Below are 26063 nucleotides of genomic sequence, written 5' to 3' on the forward strand. Positions count from 1 at the left end.
GATGTAGCCAGGTGGGGTTGGTCTCTTCTGCCAGGCAAGCACCAATAGAACAAGGGGACACAGTCTCAAGTTGTGCCAGGGGAGGTCTAGGCTGGATGTTAGAAGGAAGTTGTTGGCAGAGAGAGTGATTGGCATTGGAATGGGCTGCCCAGGGAGGTCGTGGAGTAGCCATTCTTGGAGGTGTTGAAGCAAAGCCTGGCTGAGGCACTTAGTGCCATGGTCTGGTTGATTGGCCAGGGCTGGGTGCTAGGTTAGACTGGATAAGCTTGGAGGTCTCTTACATCCTGGTTGATTCTATGATTCATCCTATCACCTGACACTAGAGAGAACAGACTGACTCCCACCTCAGTGCAGCCTCCCTTCAGGTAGTTGCATAGAGCAATGAGGTCTCCCCTCAGCCCCCCCCTAACATCCAGTCTACAGTTCCCCTGGAGGAGCCCCCCAAACTAGCAGCAGGTGCCAAAGGTCATGTTGGGACACTCCAGAGTAAATTACAACATTAGAAATACAAACTCTATAAACTAGACAAATTTATAGTTATTTATGCATAAAAATGGGGCAGAAGACAAAATTTTCAAGAAGAATTCACAATGCTTTAAACAAAAAAAAAATCTCTATAAACACATTTAAAACACTGTTTTACACCCAATAATGCAAGGGCAGAGCTAAAAATGTTAAGACCTCAAAAAAAAAAAAAGATATAACAACCAATAATTGCTTCAAAGATAGAAAACTGGGACAAAATGCCCTTTGGAATACAAAGAGCCTCCCACAGGGGCATCCAAAGCCAGAGGCTGCCTGCTTTTGGATTTAAACTGCCTTTCAGCTAGCTAACTGCTTAGGTACTTAGGTTGCTGTCTACAACTACCTGAAGGGAGGCTGTAGCCAGCTGGGGTTGGGCTCTTCTGCCAGGGAACCAGCAATAGAACAAGGGGATACAGTCTCAAGCTGTGCCAGGGCAGGTCTAGGCTGGATGTTAGGAGGAAGTTGTTGTCAGAGAGAGTGATTGGCATTGGAATGGGCTGCCCAGGGAGGTGGTGGAGTCACCATCCCTGGAGGTGTTGAAGCAAAGCCTGGATGAGGCACTTAGTGCCATGGTCTGGTTGATTGGCTAGGGCTCGGTGCTAGGTTGGACTGGCTGAGCTTGGAGGTCTCTTCCAACCTGGTTGATTCTATGATTCTCCCTTGACCTGCTGCACACACTCTTCCTAATACACCCCAGGATCCCATTGGCCTTCTTGGCCACAAGGGCACATTGCTGTGCCATGGTTGTTATCCACCAGCACCCCCAGGTCCCTCTCCACAGGACTGCTTTCCAGCAGATCACCTCCCAGCCTGTACTGGTGGAGTTTATTATTCCTCCCCAGGTGCAGGACTCTGCACTTGTCCTTGTTGAACTCCAGATGGGTCCTCTGTGCCCAGCTCTCAGCCTGTCCAGGTCTCTCTGGATGGCCACACAGCCTTCAGCTGCATCAGCCAAGCTTCTCAGCTTGGTGCCAGCAGCAAACTTGCTGAGCAGACACTCTGTGCCCGCATCAGTGTCACCAATGAAGACGTTGAACAGGACTGGCTCCATTGTTGTTAATCTTATAATGATTAACAACAATGAAAGAACAAACAAACAAAAAACCTTTAAACAACATTAGTCAAGTCATGTGAACACCAGATCTATTAAACACTGCTCCCTGTCCCAAGCAAAGAGAATGCTGCAAACATCAGAGGGAAATTATAATCCTTGGAGTGTAGCAGCAGGTTCTTCTGAAATAGCCTCACTGTAAATTACAATCCTTGGAGTGGAGGTCCTCTGGAATAGCCTCACTGTAAATTGTAACCCTTGGAGTGGAGGTCCTCTGGAATAGCCTCACTGTAAATTATAACCCTTGGAGTGGAGGTCCTCTGAAATAGCCTCACTGTAAATTGTAACCCTTGGAGTGGAGGTCCTCTGGAATAGCCTCACTGCAAATTATAATGCTTGGAGTGGAGGTCCTCTGGAATAGCCTCACTGTAAATTATAACCCTTGGAGTGGAGATCCTCTGGAATAGCCTCACTGTAAATTATAACCCTTGGAGTGGAGGTCCTCTGGAATAGCCTCACTGTAAATTATAATCCTTGGAGTGGAGGTCCTCTGGAATAGCCTCACTGTAAATTATAACCCTTGGAGTGGAGGTCCTCTGGAATAGCCTCACTGTAAATTATAACCCTTGGAGTGGAGATCCTCTGGAATAGCCTCACTGTAAATTCTAACCCTTGGAGTGGAGGTCCTCTGGAATAGCCTCACTGTAAATTATAACCCTTGGAGTGGAGGTCCTCTGGAATAGCCTCACTGTAAATTATAATGCTTGGAGTGGAGGTCCTCTGGAATAGCCTCACTGTAAATTATAACCCTTGGAGTGGAGGTCCTCTGGAATAGCCTCACTGTAAATTGTAACCCTTGTAGTGGAGATCCTCTGGAATAGCCTCACTGTAAATTATAACCCTTGGAGTGGAGATCCTCTGGAATAGCCTCACTGTAAATCGTAACCCTTGGAGTGGAGGTCCTCTGGAATAGCCTCACTGTAAATTATAATCCTTGGAGTGGAGGTCCTCTGGAATAGCCTCACTGTAAATTATAACCCTTGGAGTGGAGGTCTTCTGAAATAGCCTCACTGTAAAGCCTCTACTCTTAATTTATTAGCTGTGGAGCTATGCAATCTATAACTTTTTTATCTGCCAAAAGTGCAAAGACTTTTTTTTTCCCCATGATTCTTCATATTCATTCTCTCTTGAGTGTGTATACACACCAAATACATGTGGTAAGTGCATCATGTCACATCTTAAACACTGCATGAACTTGGCCTGACAGGTTCTGTGCATTGCACACAAAAATGTAGCTCAGATCAGCTCTACCACAGCTAAACACACACAGGATAATAAGCCTCCTGCTCTGTCCTGAAAGAGAAGTTCAGCAGTATTGCATTTCACCTTTTCTTTTTGGTCTCCATCAGAAAGGCAGAAAAACGGTGTTGAGACCTCCCCAGAGAGTGACAGCAGCAGACACAAGATTGCTGAACTAGAAAATTTCTTTCCTACTCTCATCTCCCTCCAGTGATCATCAGTGGAATCACCATACATCCATCACCAGCAGAGCCTTGCTTCAGGCCTTCCTGCTCTCTTAGAGATGTACTGTTTGCTAAGTTGGTAAGAGAAAAAAAGCAGATGAGCCTGGAATGAAATCCAAGGCTAAGTGAGAAAGAAAAGACTGCTTCTGACAAGTACTCATTACGTTCCCTCAAATCTCCTCTGCTCAAAACCCTTCTTCCAACTTCCTCTTGGGTTACAGTGAGCCAATTTAGGTTACACTGAGTTGATTTTCACCCAAATTTCAGGGAAAAGGCTAACTATAAAGGAGGAGCATTCTCACCACAAGACAGCTGTCTAGCAACCTCATCATACCTCTCAGAGGGTGCACAGCTTCAGCTTTTGCTATCTCCAATGGTTCAAAAGACACTACTTGGACTGCAACCTGATCGCTGAGTTCTCAGACCAGGCAGAGGAGCTACTGATGCTGCTCAGGACTAGCATTACTGAATCTACACTGCCAAAAAGATGTGGCATTGCTGCATCAGAGATGTATACTCAGTGACAGGATTTCCATCCTTTTCTTCATTCTCCAGCATACTCTAAAGTACATCTCACAGAGACATAAATGCTCTCTTTACTAAAATAAAGTAACATAAAATTTGATACAAAATGGTTATGCTCTTCTCTTTGTTAGGAGGAGCACTGACACTCACTACTGGGACAGTCACAAGAGTACATGGTTAAAAACTGGCTGTGAAGGGCTTCCTCCTAACATCCAGCCTAGACCTGCCCCAGCACAACATCAAACTGTGTCCCCTTCTTCTGCTGCTGCTTGCCTGGCAGAAGAGACCAACCCCACCTGGCTACAGCCTCCCTTCAGGCAGCTGTAGACAGCAATGAGCTCTGCCCTGAGCCTTCTCTTCTCCAGGCTGCACACCCCCAGCTCCCTCAGCCTCTCATCACAGGGCTCCAGGCCTCTTACCAGCTTTGTTGCTCTTCTCTGGACACCTTCCAGCACCTCAACATCTCTCTTGAACTGAGGAGCCCAGAACTGGACACAGCACTCAAGGGGTGGCCTGAGCAGTGCTGTGTACACGGCAAGAAGAACCTCCCTTGTCCTGCTGGCAACACTGCTCCTGAGCCAGACCAGGATGCCATTGGCTCTGCTGCCCACCTGGGCACACTGCTGCCTCATGTGCAGCTACTCTCTACCAGCACCCCCAGGGCCCTCTCTGACTGACTGCTCTCAGCCACTCTGTCCCCAGCCTGTAGTGCTGCTTGGGGTTGCAATGCCCCAAGTGTTGAACCCTGCACATGTCCTTGTTCCATCTCATCCCGTTGGCCTCTGCTCACCCATCCAGCCTGGCAAGGTCCCTCTGCAGGGCTCTCCTACTCTCCAACAGATCCACATCTGCTCCTAGCTTGGTGTCATCTGCAAACTTACTGACGCTGGACTCAATCACCTCATCCAGATCATCAACAGAGACTGATCAGCACTGGGCCCAGCACTGATCCTTGGGGAACATCTGATTGTTATCAAATCCCTACTACTTCCACACAATGATTCTTCAAGTCACCAATCCAATTTTTACTTTAAAGACTATATTCTCCAGCACAACATGCTCAGTATTGTGTGCAATCTCAAAGGAGAGCAGTATGTAAAATCAGAATCATGGCACACACTACTACTACTACACTTTGACCATTTCAACTCTCTACAGCATTTTCTAAAAGCTGGCCAGAGACAAAGCAGATGTCAGTCACAGCCTCTTCTCTACAAAGAAAACAAGCTTATTCTGAAAGCAAATATATGTCAGCAAGTACTCACTGGAGAGCAAGGTGATGAGAGACTTCAATCTATTACTTCAGAAATCCTTCTTATTAAAGTTCCTGCAAAAGTCACTTAAGAATCACAGAATCAACCAGGTTGGAAGAGACCTCCAACATCATCCAGGCCAACCTAGCACCCAGCCCTGTTCAATCAACCAGACCATGGCACTAAGTGCCTCAGCCAGGCTTGGCTTCAACACCTCCAGGCATGGTGACTTCACCACCTCCCTGGGCAGCCCATTCCAATGCCAATCACTCTCTCTGTGAAGAATTTCCTCCTAACATCCAGCCTAGACCTCCCCTGCCACAACTTGAGACTGTGTCCCCCTGTTCTGTAGCTGCTTGCCTGGCAGAAAAGACCAACCCCACCTGGCTATAACCTCCCTTCAGGAAGTTGTAGACATCAATGACGTCCCCCCTGAGCCTCCACTTCTCCAGGACTTCATCATAAATCATTTCAAATACCACAGCTATAACATGAGCCCCTACAAACACCTCAGTCAGGAAAATAACTAGCAACAAAAGATGAGAAAATTCACTCAATGATAACAGAAGTATTTAGAATAAATGGAAGACAAATAATTCCTGCTAATGCAGAAGGCAGCACTCTGCATTGTGAGCTAAGAAAAGCAGTTTAGACCATATCACAAAAAGAAAATTCTCATCAATGTTTCAGTTTGGTTTAAATTGCTTTCTTAGTTGACTTAGCCTCCAGCAGTTGATAAACCATAGGCATTTATATAATCCATCAGAAATGACTCATTCCCTTAACAAAGCAAGGGAAAAGGTGACTAGGGAAACCAAATCAGAGCCTGAATTAAAGGCAGTAATTATATCTGACCTGTTGCCTCTTTCTCACTTTGACAACCTCAAAAAAAACCCCAACACCACCACCCAACAACACCACCAGGAGAAAGAGAATCAGTCTAAGACATGAGTTGTTCATTCAAGGAGGTGCTGCACATACTCAACTGATTACCTCTCCCAAGAATTCAATGCCTAATAATAGACTCTAAGTAAAAATCTGAATCTCTTATTCCTAGCACTGTCACAATCTATTTCAAGGGTAATGCACTGCTCTCCCTTCCTCATGCTCTCAAGCCCCAAGAATCAACTTGACATTGCTAAGTCTAAGCCTATTTTCCAGGTCATCAGCATGACCTGTGTGCAAAGCTTTACAACCCAGTAAGGCATGATGCCCACATGGAAAACTGCCTATCACTTTTGCTACCAAAAAGGTAATAACCAAAGCCTTTAGGTCTTCTAAAAGGTTCCTTGAGACCAAAATCAAACTGTGGAGACACATCTTCCTATGTCTTTAACTATGCAGGATATTTTGGAGCCCTGTCACGACACCCAGATGGTGCACAAGGCCATGCCAAAGGCTGACCATTGGATTCCTGGATGTTCAGGAAGCCAAAAATTCTCATATGCTACCAAGCACAACAGGACAGAGAAAACAGAAACCACAGTGACACATCAAGAGAAAGGCCTTTTTATGCTCACTCCATGGTTTTTTTGCAGTGTCAGAACTTGTACATAATTTCTTTCCTCGTAACCCAAAACATACTGAAGGTTGGGTAGCTATCAGAAGTATTAAAATAGCAGCTTCTTGTTAATATGCATTTTTCAAGCAGCTTAAAATAGTATAGAAGTTTTCTTTCTGATTTTAATAGTTCCAGCCAAGGGGTTTTTTTTAATGAAATACATGTATCACATTGCACAGGAATAATTATTAGCAATTAAGCACTTCTGGTTTGAACCACTGCTATCAGCAAAGCAATAAAAGGAGGTGAAAAAGCACAGAAAAGAGAAAACAGCCAAGGATTTCTTTTGCTTCTTCCCAGTAGGGGACCCTGGACAGGCTCGGGGACACCTGGTGTCAGCAGGGTCCCAATTTCTGTTCAGGTTCATCCTTTCCTTCCCCCTCCCAAGGCATGAGATCTCCCAGGGTGCTCCTCCTGCTCCTTAGCCAGCAGATTGCTGCCTGAACCCTCAGACTGAGCATCACCCCTCTACCCAGTCTGTCAGGCTAGCTGGGATGCTGAATTAATAAATACAGGTTATATTAATTATTCATACAGTCCAGTCTGACCCACAGGAGTGAATGTCAGGGTTATCCTGAAGGTAGAAAACATTGAGTTTTACATAATGTGTTCATTAAATGCAGTGAACTAATTAAAGTATGTTAATTAGGTAATAGTCAAAAAGAATCCAGTATTTGGTAGAGAGTGGTCACTGTTAATACCTTGTACTGTGTTAATACTTAGCTGTATTTTGATGCTTAATGAGCAGAAGGAAAAGCTGATTATGCAGAAAGCACCCAAAAAAAGAGAAGTCACATGTGTTATGTGTTGGAAAAACAGCCTCAGGTGACAAAAGGAAACACATACCAAAGCAACTGGCACTCTTAGCAAAGAAAGTATCATTTCAAAGCCATGAACAAGATGCTGTCACAGGAAACTTTACATGTTCAGCTTCTGGGAAGCAATGCTTAATTGTTGGTGGTAATAAAATGGCAAAGATTGATTTCAATTGCACAGGCTAGCTGCTTGCTACCTCTCCCAGGTAAACATTTCCTCCAGTTTTCTACATTTATATTTACTTGATGAAAATGAAGACTGAGGCGTTTCTATCACAGAATCAACCAGGTTGGAAGAGACCTCCAAGCTCATCCAGTCCAACCTAGCACCCAGCCCTGTCCAGTCAACCAGACCATGGCACTAAGTGCCTCAGCCAGGCTTTGCTTCAACACCTCCAGGGATGGTGACTCCACCACCTCCCTGGGCAGCCCATTCCAATGCCAATCACTCTCTCTGCCAACAACTTCCTCCTGACATCCAGCTTAGACCTCCCCTGGCACAACTTGAGACTGTGTCCCCTTCTTCTGTTGCTGGCTGCCTGGCAGAAGAGACTAAAATTCTGCTGAGACATCTCAACATTCAGCAAGGCCAAGTGTAAGGTCCTGCACCTGGGTCGGCACAATCCCAAGCACAGATACAGGCTGGGTGGGGAATGGCTGAGAGCAGCCCTGAGGAACAGGATCTGGGGGTATGGAGTGATGAAAAGTTCAACATGAGCCTGCAGTGTGAGTGCAGCCCAGACAGCAAGAGCAGTGTGGGCAGCATGGCAAGGGAGGGGATTCTGCCCCTTGGCTCTGCTCTCCTCAGACCCCACCTGGAGTCCTGGGGGCAGTTCTGGAGCCCCCAACACAACAGTGTCATGGAACTGTTGGAGCCAGTTCAGAGGAGGGCCATGAGGATGCTCAGAGGGCTGCAGCAGCTCTGCTATGAGGACAAGCTACAAGAGTTGGGGCTCTGCAGTCTGCAGAAGAGAGGGCTTCAAGGAGACCTTATTGTGGCTTTGCAGTATCTGAAGGGAACCTACAGGAAGGCTGGGGAGGGACTATTGACAAGGTCTGGTAATGACAGGACAAGGGGGAATGGGTTTAAACTGGCAGAGGGGAGATTTAGACTAGATGTTAGGAGGGAGTCCTTTACAGTGAGGGTGGTGAGACACTGGCACAGGTTGCAGATGGATCAGTCACAGAGATGGCAGGTTAGAGAAAAAGTTCATGCAGCCTGAGACAGAGAGCAACCAACTGCCTTATCTATATTTACATTCCTGTTTTCAATCCATCTCAGCAAGCCTAGGAGTGCAGTAGCCATCACCACTGTTTCCTTTTCACAGCCCATAAGCTAATTCTTCTCACCAAAATATCTCAGCTAGGCTCAAACTAGCACACTGCTGGAACCAGCTCAAGCTCACATCGGCTTGCAAGGTTCACAACCATTATTATGCATAATGCTCACTGCTTAAGTGTAAGCTCATTAAGGCCAACTTCTCAGCACGCAGCTGTAAGGTCTTTCACCTCTCCCTAGTTGTGACCTCTCAAAGAAAATTTATTCTCGAGCAAACTTCCTTCAAGAACATACCACATCACTGCCCAGCACTAACAAATACCTACTTAGAAAGGATAACACACTAAGTACTCAGGGCAGATGATATCAACGTGAGTTACACCCCAACTCACAAGAAACACAACCTTGGTGTACGTTTTCTTACCCTCAAAACCAACTGGAGCATCTAAAGAAACAGCCTTTCTTGGTTATCATTTGTTCATTCACAGTCTGGAACTGCAGAGGTTTTGACAGGAGAACCCTGTGATGTCTCCTAAAAGACATTTCTGTAACACATGAATAGCATCAAATGCAATCAGTGCTCTGCCAGGGGTTCATGTATCTCTACTGGCTGTTCCCCTCAGCACATGCACCCTTTCCAGTCCATTCTCTCTGCACATCAGTTAACTCCTGAATGTACTAACTTGCAAAGGACTTATTGTAACTGACTGAAGTAATAAATAAGACATGTATTTATCTTCAAACAGGGAGGCTGATTTCATGAAGCCACATAAATACACAAAAAGCAGTACTTGACAGCTACACCTTGAGTGCTGTGCCCAGTTCTGGGCTCCTCAGTTCAAGAGAGATGTTGAGCTGCTGGAAGGTGTCCAGAGAAGGGAGATGAAGCTGATGAGGGGCCTGGAGCACAGCCCTGTGAGGAGAGGCTGAGGGAGCTGGGGGTGTGCAGCGTGCAGAAGAGGAGGCTCAGGGCAGAGCTCATGGAGCACAGAGCATGAGTTCCTATTTTAGTTTGTATGGTCATCTTTGCTACCTCTGATGTGTATCTCAATATACAAAGAAATAAATGACAGATGAGTATTTTTATTTGTACTTTTCAAAAGAAAAACAGTAGAAGAGAGTATCCCATTAAAAGGATCACAAAGAAAACACAGTTTGAGAATAGAATCATCACTACTGAAGGGAATGAAACTAAAAGGTACCTAGGAAAACAAGCATCTTTAAGCATTTGACTAAGCTAATGTACAGCAAACGTTGCCACAGGCATTTGCCTGCACAGCTCTCTCCAGGTTCTGCCCTTTTGTACTATTCCCTAGGCAAATCAGATCAATTTAAAACAAAAGTGATCCAAACATTATTGAAATGAGATTGTAGATAATTTTAATAGCCTCTTTTAAATTTGTTTCACAGAGAGATTTTTAAGTATTTCCTACAAAACAGATCTACTGTCACTCAACCATGTAACATTACAAGTATAGCGGAGCAGAAAACAAGATCATAGAATCAACCAGACTGGAAGAGACCTGCAAGATCATCCAGGCCAACCTAGCACCCAGTCCTGTCCAGTCAACCAGACCATGGCACTAAGTGCCTCATCCAGGCTTTGCTTCAACATCTCCAGGAACACAGACTCCATCACCTCCCTGGGCAGCCCATTCCAATGCCAATCACTCTCTCTGCCAGGAACTTCCTCCTAACATCCAGCCTAGACCTCCCCTGGCACAACTTCAGACTCTGTCCCCTTGTTCTGTCGCTGCTTGCCTGGCAGAAGAGCCCAACCCCACCTGGCTACAGCCTCCCTTCAGGGAGTTGTAGACAGCAATGAGGTCTGCCCTGAGCCTCCTCTTCTGCAGGCTGCACACCCCCAGCTCCCTCAGCCTCTCCTCACAGGGCTGTGCTCCAGGCCCCTCACCAGCTTTGTTGCCCTTCTCTGTACACCTTCCAGCACCTCAACATCTTGAATTGAGGAGCCCAGAACTGGACAGAGCACTCCAGGTGTGGCCTGAGCAGTGCTGTGTAGTTAGAGTTCATCTTCTCCATTATCTCCTACGTACACAGACAGAGGAAATGCTTTCTTGCTTTTTCAGCTCCCAGATGGTTTCTCAACTTTGAATGAATCCCGAATTGACCCATTAGGCAGTTCTATCACACTTGCACATCTGCAAGCAACAGAGCCTTCATTTAGCTGGCTGAAAGTGCAGACAGCTGAAGAAGTACAAAACCCAATGATTAGGATCCCGAGTTTCTAAGTTAATTTCAGACTGCTGCCGCTGCAGCTCTCAGCTGTCAGAATTAGAAAACCAATCTTGTACAGCACCGTATGCACAAACACACAGTGAGCATCTTGCTCCTCGTGGTAGGGCACAGAAGACAATGAGAAAACCAAAGAAGAAAAACAGAAAACAAAATGCAAAGGTTGAAGATGCCAGCATATGACAACAGGATGTTATTATATGGTTGCTAACCTGTAAAACTACTGCTGAGAGAAACTCCATTTTCAGCTTTTAATATTCATCTTGGGCAACTCCATTGACTATCATAGAATCATAGAATGAACCAGGTTGGAAGAGACCTCCAACATCATCCAGTCCAACCTACTACCCAGCCCTAGCCACTCAACTAGACCATGGCACCAAGTGCCTCATACAGTCTTTTCTTTACTCCCAGGGATGGTGACTCCACCACCTCCCTGGGCAGACCATTTAATTTTTTCCTTCTTTTTTCCTTTTTATGTTTTTTTCCCCTCTTCCTTTTTATCTTTTTAATTCTTTTCTTCTTTTTTCCTTTTTACATTTTTTTCCCTCTTCCTTTTCATCTTTTTAATTCTTTTCTTCTTTTTTCCTTTTTACATTTTTTTCCCTCTTCCTTTTCATCTTTTTAATTCTTTTCTTCTTTTTTCCTTTTTACATTTTTTCTCTCTTCCTTTTCATCTTTTTAATTCTTTTCTTCCTTTTTCCTTCTTTTTTCCTTTTTACATTTTTTCCTCTCTTCCTTTTCATCTTTTTAATTCTTTTCTTCTTCTTCCTTTATTTTTCCTTTTTACATTTTTTCCCTCTTCATCTTTTTAATTCTTTTCTTCTTCTTCCTTTATTTTTCCTTTTTACATTTTTTCCTCTCTTCCTTTTCATCTTTTTAATTCTTTTCTTCTTCTTCCTTTATTTTTCCTTTTTACATTTTTTCCCTCTTCATCTTTTTAATTCTTTTCTTCTTCTTCCTTTATTTTTCCTTTTTACATTTTTTCCTCTCTTCCTTTTCATCTTTTTAATTCTTTTCTTCTTCTTCCTTTATTTTTCCTTTTTACATTTTTTCCTCTCTTCCTTTTCATCTTTTTAATTCTTTTCTTCTTCTTCCTTTATTTTTCCTTTTTACATTTTTTCCCTCTTCCTTTTCATCTTTTTAATTCTTTTCTTCTTCTTCCTTTATTTTTCCTTTTTACATTTTTTCCCTCTTCCTTTTCATCTTTTTAATTCTTTTCTTCTTCTTCCTTTATTTTTCCTTTTTACCTTTTTCCCCTCTTCCTTTTTATCTTTTTTAATTATTTTCTTCCTTTTTCCTTCTTTTTTTCCTTTTTACAATTTGTTCCCTCTTCCTCTTTATCTTACTATTTTCTTCTTTTTTTCCTTTTCACATTTTTTCCCTCTTCCTTTTTATCTTTTTAATTCTTTTTTCCTTTTCTCCTTTTTTCCCCTCTTCCTTTCTATCTTTTTAATTCTTTTTTTTCCCTTCTTTTTTCCTTCTTATATTGCATTGTACCTGCCTCAACAAAATTTGGCTAGTCTTGCCATCCAAATAAACAAGAAACAGGCAGGGAAAAGCTTCTGTATGTGGACATTTCTTTCCTTTAAATCAGATTCAAACCTAGAAACTGAAATACAGATTTTGAGATTTTTTTTTTGTAAGCCTAAACTTCTAAGTTTAAAATAGGATTCCAGCCTTGTTTCTCAACAAAACATGACCCAAAGCTGAGACCTTAATTCCTTAATCCTGTAACAGAGAATATTTTCTTAGATTTCATTCTTACAGATGTTTCAGCATAGCATATGGTAGGAAGTCCTGAAAGGAAAACCTTTTACAAACATCTCTTTTTCTCTGGATCTTTTCATGCCATTTTTATTCCAGCATTTTTTGCACACTGTTTTCAATGTTATTCTGAACTATTTGCAGTAGTGTAAATGAGAAGCTTGGATTTGTATCTCTCCTGATTCATCTGAAGATACATGTGAAACAACAACCATGAATTTTGAATGCAGGGATGCTGTCAAAACAATCAAGAAAAAAGAATTGCCTGTTTTCCAATATACTGAGTGCTTATGCAACTGAAAAAAAAACAGATCTTGCTAAGAAAGTGCATGACTGTCTTGCTTGATTCTAAAGACCAGGGTTGTCTTATATGAAACTGGAGAATCAATGGAGACCAAGGACTTACCTCAGTTTTAGTATTCAAAGACTGAAGCACAAAAACTAGGGAGGGGGCTTTGTAATCAACAAAATTTCTATCTCCCAGAAATGCTACATGTTGCTCTCCTATTACAAGGGCCACTAGTTACCACCTGTGGATCTCTCTTTGCTAGCCAAAGTTAAGCACAGAATAAGAGATGTAAAGAAACTGTGCTGAGCAGCAGCAGACACACTAGATACCATCTAGGGCCCAGGAGTTAAACTATGGCTGGTAACCAAACAAATCAAACAAGCAAAACTATGGAATCATAGAATCAACCAGGTTGGAAGAGACCTCCAAGATCATCCAGTCCAACCTAGCAACCAGCCCTGTCCAGTCAACCGGACCATGGCACTAAGTGCCTCATCCAGGCTTTGCTTCAACATCTCCAGGGATGGTGTCTCCACCACCTCCCTGGGCAGCCCATTCCAATGCCAATCACTCTCTCTGCCAACAGCTTCTTCCTAACATCCAGCCTAGACCTCCCCTGGCACAACTTCAGACTGTGTCCCCTTGTTCTGTTGCTGGGTGCCTGGCAGAAGAGACCAACCCCGATCTGGCTACAGCCTCCCTTCAGGTAGTTGTAGACAGCAATGAGGTCAGCCCTTGCCTCTTCTGCCACTCTGAATCTCCTCACCTCCACCTTTGGTCCATTCCCTGTCACTCCCTGAGAGCCTACAAACTCTCTCTCCCCAGCTTTTTTGTAGGCCCCCATCAGATACTGGAAGGCCACAAGAAGGTCACCTGGCAGCCTCCTCTTCTCCAGACCATCCCCACCTGGCTACAGCCTCCCTTCAGGGAGCTGCAGACAGCAATGAGCTCTGCCCTGAGCCTCCTCTTCTGCAGGCTGCACACCCCCAGCTCCCTCAGCCTCTCCTCACAGGGCTGTGCTCCAGGCCCCTCCCCAGCCTTGCTGCCCTTCTCTGGACACCTTCCAGCATCTCAACATCTCTCTTTAGCATGAAACAAGGTACAGCAGTCTCTAACACAAAGGAAATCAATTTTTTTCTGAGGACAGTGTTAAGACAGTTGGCAGCAACTGCTGCATGTACTTGGGGCTGAGAGGGTGGAAGGGAAATGTTATACTATAAATTAATTTAAAAGATCAATACATGTAATAAGCCTTCCATCAGCACAATGATGTACAGTTCTGGGACACTGGGTCTATTTTGGTACTTAACTAAATAGGTCACAGAAATGATTAAAAGGACTTGTTAAAGTGGGTTTTTTTCTGTGTACAGCCTATCCACATTTGCATGAGATCAGAGTGTAGGAAGAATGGGCACTCTGGCACAGACAACAGGAAATTGCCATCTTCGGGACATTCTTCATGCCACAGAGCCCCTTCCTTAAAAATGTTCAGATCTGTGCTAGTTTGAAGCTAGCTGGAATGTTTTGGTGAGAAGAATTAGATTACAGGCTGTGAGAAGGAAACAGTGGTGATGGCTGCTGCACTCACAGGCTTGCTGAGATGGGTAAGAAGAACAGAAATACAGATAACAGAGTTGCTTTGTGGGCTGCACTTCTCTCTCTAACCTAACCTGCTGTCTGACTAATCCATCTGCTTCCTAACCCCCCTGGCCAACCCTCCAAACATACCTTGAAAATAAGGCAAGATCTTGGGTAAGGTAGAGGGGTGGGGGGAAGGTGGAAGGGTGGTTGGGAGCCCCTCCTGGGGACTCAGGTTTCTGGGAGGGCTGCTGTGCTTCTGTATTCCCTTTTACCCTGTCTATTTCTGTCTCTAGCTGTGTATGTTGTCAATACCTGTTTGTATATGGTGCTAAGCTGTAAATACAAAGCTTCATTCAATTTCCAGAGCTGCTGAGCCGAGCCTGGGTGATTTTGCAAAGTGTGTGGGGAACACCCAAAGCATCCCAGTGTTTCTGACACATCTTATTTTGGAGACTTCTAAAACAAACAGGAGAAAAGTCGAGGGACTAATTTTTGCCTCACAGTATTCCCTTAAAGCATGGATGATCTTTAGTTTCTCTGCAGCAGGGGTGAGAGCACCTGAACACATATAGAATCACAGAATCAAGCAGGTTGGAAGAGACCTCCAAGATCACCCAGTCCAACCTAGCACCCAGCCCTGGCCAATCAACCAGACCATGGCACTAAGTGCCTCATCCAGGCTTTGCTTGGACACCTCCAGGGACGGTGCCTCCACCACCTCCCTGGGCAGCCCATTCCAATGGGATATTGCCTACTTAAAATCATAGAACGAGTCAGGGTTGGATGGGACCACAAGGATCATCTAGTTCAGCCTGCTTTCTGTTTTTCTCTGAATCCCAGCACTACAGGCTTTTGAAGGAGCACAGGGTGATTTAGTGGAGAGTGTGTATGATCCACAGGCAGCTTTTGCTTCTGCTCAGTGCATAGAATCATAGAACCAGTAAAGGTTGGAAGGGACCACAAGGATCAGCCAGTTCCACCTCCCTTGCCATGGGCAGGGACACCCTACCCTAGAGCAAGCTGCCCAAAGCCTCATCCAGCCTGGCCTTAAACATCTCGAGGCACGGAGCCTCAACCACCTCCCTGGGCATCCCATTCCAGGGAACACCCAAACCATCACAAGACCATAAGCTTCCAATCTTTCCCATTTCATCGATACACTCGAAATGCCAGTAGTACAATTTCATACCAAAGTGGTTTGTGTTTTGGGGAGACGGTCTCAAACTGCCTCCACTCCCACTTGGGCAGAACATGTGAGGCATTTTTTAATAGGGATAATAGTTCAATCACTTCTCCGTGGCTATTTAGCAGTCCTAGGGAACAGTGTATCTCTAAGCTCAACCTGGAACAGAACTCCAGAAGAAATGAATGGCTAAACCCTGCCATTCAAATTCTCATCACTTAGCTGCAGTTCAAACAAAAAGAAATATCAAGTTCCCAGGTTTAGCAGAGTGTATAGTTTCTGGATTAAGCTAAAAAGCTCAAGATTCTCTTCTGTTTTATAGCTGTTGTAATAGGCTTTGTCTTATGAGATAAGCTGATTAAGTAATTAAGAATGACGTCCTCAGCTGTACTGAGCCAGGCCTTGAGAAGAGATGCCACACTTCTAGATCTGCAGTTAGACTTCATTTGTTGCATGGGAATTCTAGCAACTTCTTCAGGCTGCCTTTAGACATGAAGATGCTGCTTAATTCCAAATAGAAAGCTTTCTTACTTTTCTGTGTGTTTTGTGTATGTGTTTCCCCAAAAACATTCAACATCTCCATCTGGGAGGAAACAGATCTGTGTTTTTCTATGTTGATTTTTAATAATATAACTGAGAGAGTTCCTGTTTGGCTATGAGGGAACTAGCAAAGATACAGACAGATCAAAGAATCAAACAGGTTGGAAAAGACCTCCAAGAACAGCCAGTCCAAAACAGCACCCAGCCCTAGCCAATCAACCAGACCATGGCACTAAGTGCCTCATCCAGGCTTCTCTTGAACACCTCCAGAGATGGTGATTCCACCTCCCTGGGCAGCCCATTCCAATGCCAATCACTCTCTCTGACAACAACTTCCTCCTCACATCCAGCCTAGACCTCCCCTAACACAACTTGAGACTGTCCCCTTGTTCTGTTGCTGCTTCCCTGGCAGAAGAGACCAACTCCACCTGGCTACAGCCTCCCTTCAGGTAGTTGTAGACAGCAATGAGCTCTGCCCTGAGCCTCCTCTTCTGCAGGCTGCACACCCCCAGCTCCCTCAGTATAGTGAAGCAGAAAGCAAGATATAATAGAATTATAGAATCAAGCAGGTTGGAAGAGACCTCCAAGATCATCCAGTCCAACCTAGCACCCAGCCCTAGCCAACACACTAGACCACAGCACTAAGTGCATCATTCTGGCTTTTGTTGAACACTTCTAGGGATGGTGACTCCACCACCTCCCTGGGCAGCCCATTCCAATGCCAAATCACTCTCTCAATGGCAAATCACACTCTGGAGCACGTCCAGAGAAGGGCAACAAAACTGGTGAAGGGTCTAGAGAAAAAGTCTCATGATAAATGGATGAGGGAACTGTTTAGTCAGGAGAAGAGGAGGATGAGGGGAGACCTCATTACTCTATGCAACTACCTGAAAGGAGGCTGTACTGAGGTGGGAGTCAGTCTGTTCTCTCTAGTGTCAGGTGATAGGATGAGAGGCAATGGCTTGAAGTTCCACCAGGGGAAGTTTAGATTGGAAAGAGTGATTTTTGTTGTTCTTGAATTGCTCTCCAATTGCTACTCTTTACTCAACATATAGTACAGCACCTACCAGCTAACACTTTACAAACATCAATTATTACCTTATGCATTTTGAAGACTTATTTTCTCATAAATATGCTATTGGACTTGTTTCTTGGCAGCAAGTTCCTGCTCCATTTGGTTATAACCAAGAAGGTGCAAATCTCAACAGAGCTTTCATTACCTCTGCTGGATTCCAAAAATCTATTTACAATCAACTTTGAAATGTCTCACTATAAATAAGGTGAAAAGGTTCCACTGAGGTGAACAGGGAGATCAACAAACATATGGAAGAATCAGGATTCAAGATCCTGTGGCTGTACAAGGCCATAAGCTGGCTTTCCTGCTCCTGTTCCTCCACTTCTTTCCCCCATGCCATAGTGTGCTAGTCTGAGGCTAGCTGGAATATTTTAGTGAGAAGAATTAGATGCTAGGCTATGAAAAGGAAACAGTGCTGATGTCTGCTGCACTCATAGGCTTGCTGAGATGGATAAAAACAAGAACATAAACGTAGATAACACAGCAGGTCTCTGTCACAGCTGGTGCCTGTATTTTTCTCCCTGGCCTGCTTCTGTGTGACTAATCCTTCTGCTTTCTAACCTCCCTGACCTATCCTCCAATCTCTCCTTGCACATAAGGCAAACTCTGGGATAAGACAGAGGGGTGGGGAGAAGGTGGAAGGGTGGTTGGGAGCCCCTCCTGGGGACTCTGGTTTCTGGGAGGGCTGCTGTGTTTCTGTACTACTCTTTAACTTACATATTTCTGTCCATAGCTGTGTGTATTTTGTTAATACCTGCCTGTGTATTGTGCTAAGCTGTAAATATAAAGCTTCAATCCTTAATTTCCAGCCAGCTGAGTCTAGCCTGGGTGATTACATAAGGGGGGGAGGGGGGCAGGTAACACCCAAGCCATCACACTGCTGCTATATTGTGCTAAGATGTGAATATAAAGCTTCAATCCTTCATTTCCAGCTCAGCTGAGTCTAGTCTGGGTGATCTCATGGGAGGGAGGGGGAGGCAGGTAACACCCAAACCATCACATATAACTACATCAGTTAGCCCCATGCAATTTAACCAGCACCCTCTTTACTTTCCTGTCAGTCAGCCTTAATGCCCTCAGTACTCCAAGTCTGCACAAACCTCTCCACACTCTCAACTTTACCCACTCTCAACTTTACCTTCATCTCACCCTGCAACTTTTTCCCCCCACCCCAAGACACTTTTTCCTTCTGTTTTTAGCAAATCTCTTGATCATTCCTGACTTTCACCTCAGCTGTTCTATTAACCATCTTGTAGACATGGATTTTAAGTCACCTTTAAATATGCTAAGCTTACATTTCACTTAATGAGTAAACTCTAATCTTCCTCAGTGCTGAAAACTGTGTGGGATACATTCAATTCTCCCCTAATCTGGATAACATAAAAATGGTATTATTATTGCAGAATCTGTTTTTTTTTACAGTGCAGACCTGAACATACACACCACAGTGTGCTACAGAAAGAAAAGGGACATGCTATGCCTGTGGCTTTCTCTTCTCCTATCAGACACACATCTAATTGTTCAAGAAGATTTACAGTGGATTAAGTTTTCCCTCACCTGGCTAAATCCTCTCGTCCATTAAGAGATGTCAGTGGAAGCATTTTGGTTTATAAATGATTCTTTTCTTTACTTTAAGGAAAAAGTAGCAATGGAAGATGAAATTATTAGCCAGGAGAATTGGTGCAGAGAAGTCAAATGAACACAGATGCATTAGAGTAGCAAGATTTCCACATATTATTCATGCTTTTTCTTATTTTTTTGCACAAATAACTATCAGGTTGCCATTTGTTCCTAAAACAGTAACACCACAGCATACCACATCATCCAGAGAAACCCTTCTTAAATGTTACACTGGCAAATACAAGCACAGGAAAGGTTTAAATACATCTTTGTTCCTGATTAGATGGCCTATTAGATGCTCTGGCTTGCCCCAGCCTTCTGCTGATGGGGGAAGCAAGGAGGGGAGGAAAACAAAGGCTTGGGCCATTATGTCCCCTCCCAAAGTGATAAACAGCCTACAGGTGTTTAGGTACTTGTTGGTGTCTTGCCCAAATAAGGGAGAGCAAACCCTGGGGTCACCTAACATGGGAAGTTTGGCAGGTGCAATTTTGATTGGTGAATCTCTGTGGCCAAAGTAGACTCAGCACTCAGGCAAACAATAAAAATTGAGCTAAGTTGCAAGCAGCTGAGCTGCCTCTGTCTCACTGCTCTGTCTCAGTATGTGCTGCCTCTGCCTCACTGCTCTGTCTCAGTATGTGCTGCCTCTGCCTCACTGCTCTTGGACAACATGTTCTGCTCTGCCTCGTGCTTCAGACCAGCTTAGCCATGATATTTTGGGCTTGAACTACCTGGAAACTTAAGTGGCTCAAGTTTCCCAGGAGAAGGCATTAAGTGCCTCATGATGTGGCAAGAAGTGCCACCGACATGGTGCTCTCTGCAAGAGATCTGCCTGCACCTCTACAAACCTCCGTGCCAAGAGGAACCAGGATCAGGTCAGAGATCATCTGCCTCTTTCCCAGCACCCTGGGAAGATCTGGAAGCCTCTCTAGAGCCAAGCAGTTTCAACACTGCCACAAAGGAGCCAGGGACTAGCTTGAAATTCCTACTCCACTGCAGTGAGTAGCACAGACTTGCCCTGGGGCTCCAGGCTGCCTTTTATTTGTAAGTGAGGCAAAGCCATTTTGTGGCCAAATCTTTCCCAATTTTCTGATCCTCCTAAATGAACGAATTGCCCAAAAGCATCCTTGGGAAGATTTTCTGGGCTGAATTAGAACCCAAATGTAACTAATTTGCATATAGTTGTGGGCAGGGCTTTCCAGAAATAAAATTAACTACCTATTTTCTAATCCCTGCCTCGTTAATTGCCCCAATTCAATCACTGATCTGTTACTTCATTCTAGCATTTTCCTGATTTTTTTTTTCACTCAGGACTTGGAATCAGGCACTAAAAAAAACAGCAATACAAAGACTCAGTCCTAAATTAACATATAATTAGGTCTTGGGGTTTTATTTTCAGTGGTGACACCATCCCAGTACTCTTGTCTTGAAAACGTAATACCAGCTCTGAATCTTTCCAATAGAATCACAGTCCTGTAGCCTCTATAAACCTGCCTTAAACTCATCCAAATTTTGCCTTCTAGCAATGGTTAACTGGGAATTAGCACCATTACACAAACTCTGGGGTCAGGCACTGCCACCCATTCTCATAATGAGCAATGTGCTTCAGCTGCAAGTCTCATCAGAGGTCCCACACAGCATTAACAGAAGCAAAACAATTTGGCCTGTTAATGTGAGCAGCTTCCCACACTCACCTGCTGCATTAAAAATAGTTACTACCCAAGATCTTGCTAAAACCCTTCTCCCACATAAGGGACCTAAGATGTGCTAACTGTGTGCCACTTGCAGCAGTGACAGGAGTACTAGGTAGAAACAACATCTTACCTAGTGCATGTGTATCACATCGCACAATGCTGCATGCACACACATTAGGGATTGGTTAGCCTGGAGAAGAGGAGGCTCAGGGGTGACCTTATTGCTGTCTACAACTACCTGAGGGGTGGTTGTGGCCAGGAGGAGGTTGCTCTCTTCTCTCAGGTGGCCAGCACCTGAATGAGAGGACACAGCCTCAAGCTACATCAGGGGAAACTTAGGCTTGAGGTGAGGAGAAAGTTCTGCACTGAGAGAGTCATTGGACACTGGAATGGGCTGCCCGGGGAGGTGGTGGAGTCGCTGTCCCTGGAGCTGTTCAAGGCAAGATTGGATGTGGCACTTGGTGCCATGGTCTGGCCTTGAGCTCTGTGGTAAAGGGTTGGACTTGGTGATCTATGAGGTCTCTTCCAGCCTTGGTGATACTGTGATAGATCTACCTGTGGACATGTATCAGCAGTGTCTTGCATCTACCTGATTTTAAAGATAAACAAACAAAATACATAAAACAAAAGAGGGTCTGAATATTGAGACTGAATAAGGAAGGTGAGAAAATCTGAACTTAGAAAGGAGACTCAGTTTGGCTTTACCTACGTGGGTTTTACTGTTAACTTTCAGAAAGCACAGGAGAACAACATGCCAAGCATGGCCTTAGTTAACACAAAACACCTGCACTTTGTCTGCACCTGCACCTTACACCTGAATTACCTCATTTCTGTCAGATAACCATGCTTTCATAGCATGTTTTTACTTCCATACAAAAGAGATCCTGGACAGAAACAAATACTCTACAAATAACTTTTGCTATGAAAGCACCACCTTAATTGACACACAGTGAGGTGCACACAAAGTAACCACATCTGGACCTGGTGAGAGCCTGGAATGGGTTGCCCAGGGAGGTGGTTGAGGCCCCATCCCTGGAGGGGTTTAAGGCCAGGCTGGATGTGGCTGTGTGCAGCCTCATCTAAGGTAGGATGTCCCTGCCCATAGCCAGGGAGGTGGAACTAGATGATCTTTGTGGTCCCTTCCAACCCTGACTGATTCTATGGATGAGGCTGTGGCCAGCCTGATCTAGGGTAGGGTGTCCCTGCCCATGGCCAGAGGGGTGGATCTAGATGATCCTTGTGGTCCCTTCCAACCCTGACTTATTCTATGATTAAAAATCAACAGAAGACCTTCTCAGAAAAGATCTACAGATTGTTTCTCCTTTTCTGTAAACAAATGAGGACTCCTCAGCAGTCTCTCAATTGCTCACAACTATTTTAAAGCATTGCAAATGATGATACTGGAAAAATACACTTGATGAGCAATAAATAGAACATTAGATGATAGAGAAGGGTGTGCAAGCCTGCATTTTGCTACCATTTTAGTACATGTACTGAACAATAAAAATAAGCTTACATCTACATTTTCAAGAGCAGTTTGAACAATTTTTTCTTCCAGATGAACAATTTCCTTTTTCATTTATTTCTACATTACTGAACTTGAGATAATTTGCAACACATTTCTAATAACTTTCACATAAATTTGACAATAATTCAGAAGCAGTAACCTAACTGCTCAAAAAAAGATGATGATGATGATGATGATGCTGTGTAAGAACTGTCTCCAAAAGGAGTTTGTGGAGACTGATAAGGAAATCACTTAACTGCTCAAAACCACAGGCAGCAATGTATTTTATCATTTTGCAAATTGCTAGGGATTGGCTTTTTTAATTAAAACCTTTGCAATCAAATCAATAACAATGTGGTTAACACCACAATAAAAATAGATTCCACTTTGTACAGACTGTGGGATTTTGGTGGGGAATTACATCGAGGCTCCACAATCTCAGAGCACCATCAGAAGATACAATTCATCAATGGCTGCATTTGCTATCATTTTACTATAAATAATGATGAAAATGTGTTATGTGTTACCGTTTAAAAACCAAAACAAAACTGTGCTGCATACATCCCAAAGGCATTAGACTAAACCCTGGAAGGAAGCAACCTTGGTTAGGAATCTTTCCTTTGTCCACTGTGATGGTTGGGAATGCAGCTGTATCCATTTTATAGCTTGCATTCCTGTTACGTTTGTTTTTTCCAGTCAAGATGAAGATTGATCCCTGAAACAAAAGTATTCCAAAGATACTGCTACGCCACAATGTTGCCTCCCAGACTAACAGTGATGAAGCTAGCAGCGGTTCCTGCTCTTTCCACTCTACCATGGCTCCAGGAACAAGATTCTCAAGATGGAAAAGCTCTTTGTGCTTACCCCATGCAGAGCTCGAAATATCAGCCAGGCTGAGTCTGTCAGAGCACATACACATGCTTTATTGCTTGATGCACAGAAAAAAATGCCACCAGAACAGGGAAATCTCAGAGACTGAGCTGTGCCTTGACCATCACTGTTGCAGGAAAGCAGTGCTGCCTTGCAGAGGCCCTCTCAGAAAGTGGGAGCAAGAGAGGGCTGAGGAAGAGGGCATGCCACAATATGTATCACATGGGGTACAGATGCCTCCCTTCACTACCTGAAGCAAACACATCTGCCACAATAGTTAACTGCAGTGAATGGAGATGGGGACCAGGACACAAACTTAACGAGCAACAGCACTGGAGGGACCTGCTGCAGCCAGAGCTGCAGAGGGAACCAGAGCCAATTCTCCCCTCACCAGCACACAAGACACACCATCTTCTTCAGTCTTCTCAACCACAACAACCGTCTTCTTTTAACTGTGCCCAGCCCCAGAGTAGCAAAGCTTAAAGCTTGTGAGCACCAGGCCATCCTTCAGAAGTTGCACCTTCTGAAAGCAAACTCCTTGGACCCCCTGTGGGGCAGCTGTCACACAACCAGAGACAACGCACAGTGACAAAGCGAGGCCAGCAATGTAGGCTAGCAAAGACGGAGCAAGAGGGAGACTGTTCCTGACTGTATACTACCACACTGGTGTGAAACACTGAGGACTAAGCCTTCCACAGATTCCACAATCACAAACTACAGATAGAAACTGGATTTGCTAACAAAAGGAACTCGGCAGTTGGTACATCCATGAAAATTATAAGACCTTCATCTACTCTACTGTCAGAAGCTTCAACAGCAGCAAGTAATAGAGATCAACGACTCCTAAGAGGTATCCAAAGAGCGAGAGGAAAAGCTGTCCCAAGGACTACAAGGAGAAGGAAAATTCCAGCAGTGAGTTCACACTGTATTGCAACTTGCCACCTGACTGCAAAAATGGAGCACATCAACAGATGATGGGAATAGACCCTAATGAAAAACGGGTTTGCACAAGTGTGCCTCATTAACTGGCAGCAGCTGAGACTTGTCTCCCTCAAGCTTTGTCAATACTTGCACTGCTCCCAGTGCTACCACAAACACATTTCAGAAGCCAGAAAAGCCTCTGCAGACCTATGTGGTGCGTTCATAGGGATGTGGATGCAGTCAGACACTTGTGCACGTACCTGAGAAGCCTTCTTCCTGCCCCAGACAGACTGGTTTTCAGGGCAAGGCAGCAACCACCATTCAAAAACATAATCTTGGTCATGAGATCAAGATCAACATCCACACTTATACGTTATATGCATCTGAAAACCTTACGTTTGGGGGAGGCCAGGAAGGAAAGTGGGTCCTCACTGATCTAACAGGGTAAACAAAGTCCCCCACCAACTGACTCCTTTCCTACTTGCTAGGGAAAGGCTGCCCAGCCTCAGTTGTGCAACCAGTGTTAACAGGCATGAGTGCACCGCACACCACCCCCTAAGCAACAGTAACCGCAGAGAGCACTGGCTCCACGTCTGAGTACAAAAAACTGTGACACCGCAGCATGAAGCAGAGACCGGGATTCAGCGAGCGACAGACCCTGCCGCGCAAGTGCCAGACTTCAGCAGATGCCTCTGCGGTCTGCAAGCGACGGAGGGCCAGGGACCTGCCCCAGCCCCGGCGCGGAGTCCCCACGGAGCAGCTCACAGCTGCAGCTCCCCAGCGCTGCATCGCCGCCAAGAAGCTGCGAGACAAGGGGAAGCCTAAGAAAAGAGATATGGGAAGAGGGGGGACCGAGGGGCAGAGGCTGCCTGAAACGGGGGCAGCCGGAGGGCAGAGCGTGTGCCCAGCAGGACACACCTACGCACAAACGCACACCGCTCCATAGCCGAGCCCCCGCCACCGCCGCATCTCTCGGCACCGGAGCCACTCAACCTGTTTCCCCACGCACCGCGAAACCGCCTCCGACCGACAGCACAACCCGGCAACGAAGGAGGCCCCCCCGCGCCCCCCTCCCCGGCTGCCTCCCCCCGAGGCGCGGCGCACTCCTCCGCGGATGGGGCCGCGCTGCGGCAGCCGTACCGTGGGCAGCAACGGCTCCATCTGCGCCCCTTGGTCCTGGGTCTCCATGCGGCGGCGGGGCCGCGGCGGCGCCTTCCCCGCCGCCCGCCCGCAGGGGCGCGCTCCGCGGGCGCTGCAGGAGGCGCTGCGCTGGGCTCCGCGGGGCCGGTGGCGCGCAGGCAGGAAGCGAGCGCCAGTCACATGGCTGCGCGCACCGCCGGCACGGGGGCAAGGCGGGCGCCGGAGCCACCTGCGGGACGCGAGCAGCTCTCGCCGCCGCCCCCCCGCGGCGGGGTGCCAAGGGCGGGTGCGCCTCGCTCCTTCGCCGCTGCGCCTGCAGGCGGCTCCGCAGCACCCAGAGCACCTGCGTGCGGCACCTTCTCTCCAACGGGCTCTGCACAGGCCCCGCGCCCGAGATGCGAGTGGGCTCCAGCGTCCAAAGACCAAGAAGCGAGGGACGGGACCCCACAGACCCCCGAGCGGCACTACTGCAGTCGAGACAGAGGTCGGGAGCTTAGCGCCCTACGCCAGGCTTCGGCTACAGTTGCCCCCCTTAAGCCTGTTGTTTTTCAGCGCACTCTTGGGCCAAGATTCCTTTTCATTTAATTCTCAGAAGAGCACTCAACACCGGTGATACCCTGCTTGGTCCTGCCAGCCAGGACCTCAGGGACAGACAGCACGTTCAAAGTAGAGGTCTGTCCCATTCTCCTCTGACATATTCCAATCAAAAATGCTCCACCATTCCCTTTGACCTGCAAGTTATCAACACGTATCCAATTACCATATCCCTCTGGACGCTATTTAATAGGAGCTTTGCCTCCTTCACCCAACTTTAGCATTCGAGCCTGATACACATTCAGCCTCTCCTCGTCTCTGTGGCTGTGCAATGCAGTGGTTACATTTAACCACACTACGCAAACGACTGTGGATGCCTGAACTTGGCTATCCACGTGAGGAGAGCTGAGCTCCCACAGTACTCGCACTGTAAAGAACACAAGCACGACGCAGTCTACCAAGGCAGCTGAGCTGGAGAAGTTCTCATTCATCAGTTCCCAGCTCATCTCCCCCTGAAGAAAACATGTCCATTCCAAACCCACATGCATTAAGAATCAAAA

The 26063-nt window shown here is 45.6% G+C and overlaps 1 protein-coding gene across 2 annotated transcripts in view; it reads right to left on the reverse strand.

The window, feature by feature from the left end:
- SLC4A10 (solute carrier family 4 member 10) overlaps nt 1-25077 on the reverse strand; it is a 193056-nt gene extending 167979 nt beyond the window's left edge. The window contains exon 1 of one of the 2 annotated variants that reach the window (XM_064164112.1): nt 24970-25077. In XM_064164112.1, the coding sequence (XP_064020182.1) occupies nt 24970-25017 (48 nt within the window). In that variant the 5' untranslated portion in view covers nt 25018-25077. The remainder of the gene's footprint in view (nt 1-24969) is intronic. The other variant, XM_064164124.1, reaches the window with a different exon arrangement.
- Between the last annotated feature and the right edge of the window lie 986 nt (nt 25078-26063).

This window comes from Pogoniulus pusillus, chromosome 2 (assembly GCF_015220805.1).
Source record: "Pogoniulus pusillus isolate bPogPus1 chromosome 2, bPogPus1.pri, whole genome shotgun sequence".
NCBI classification, from domain to species: Eukaryota; Metazoa; Chordata; class Aves; order Piciformes; family Lybiidae; genus Pogoniulus; species Pogoniulus pusillus.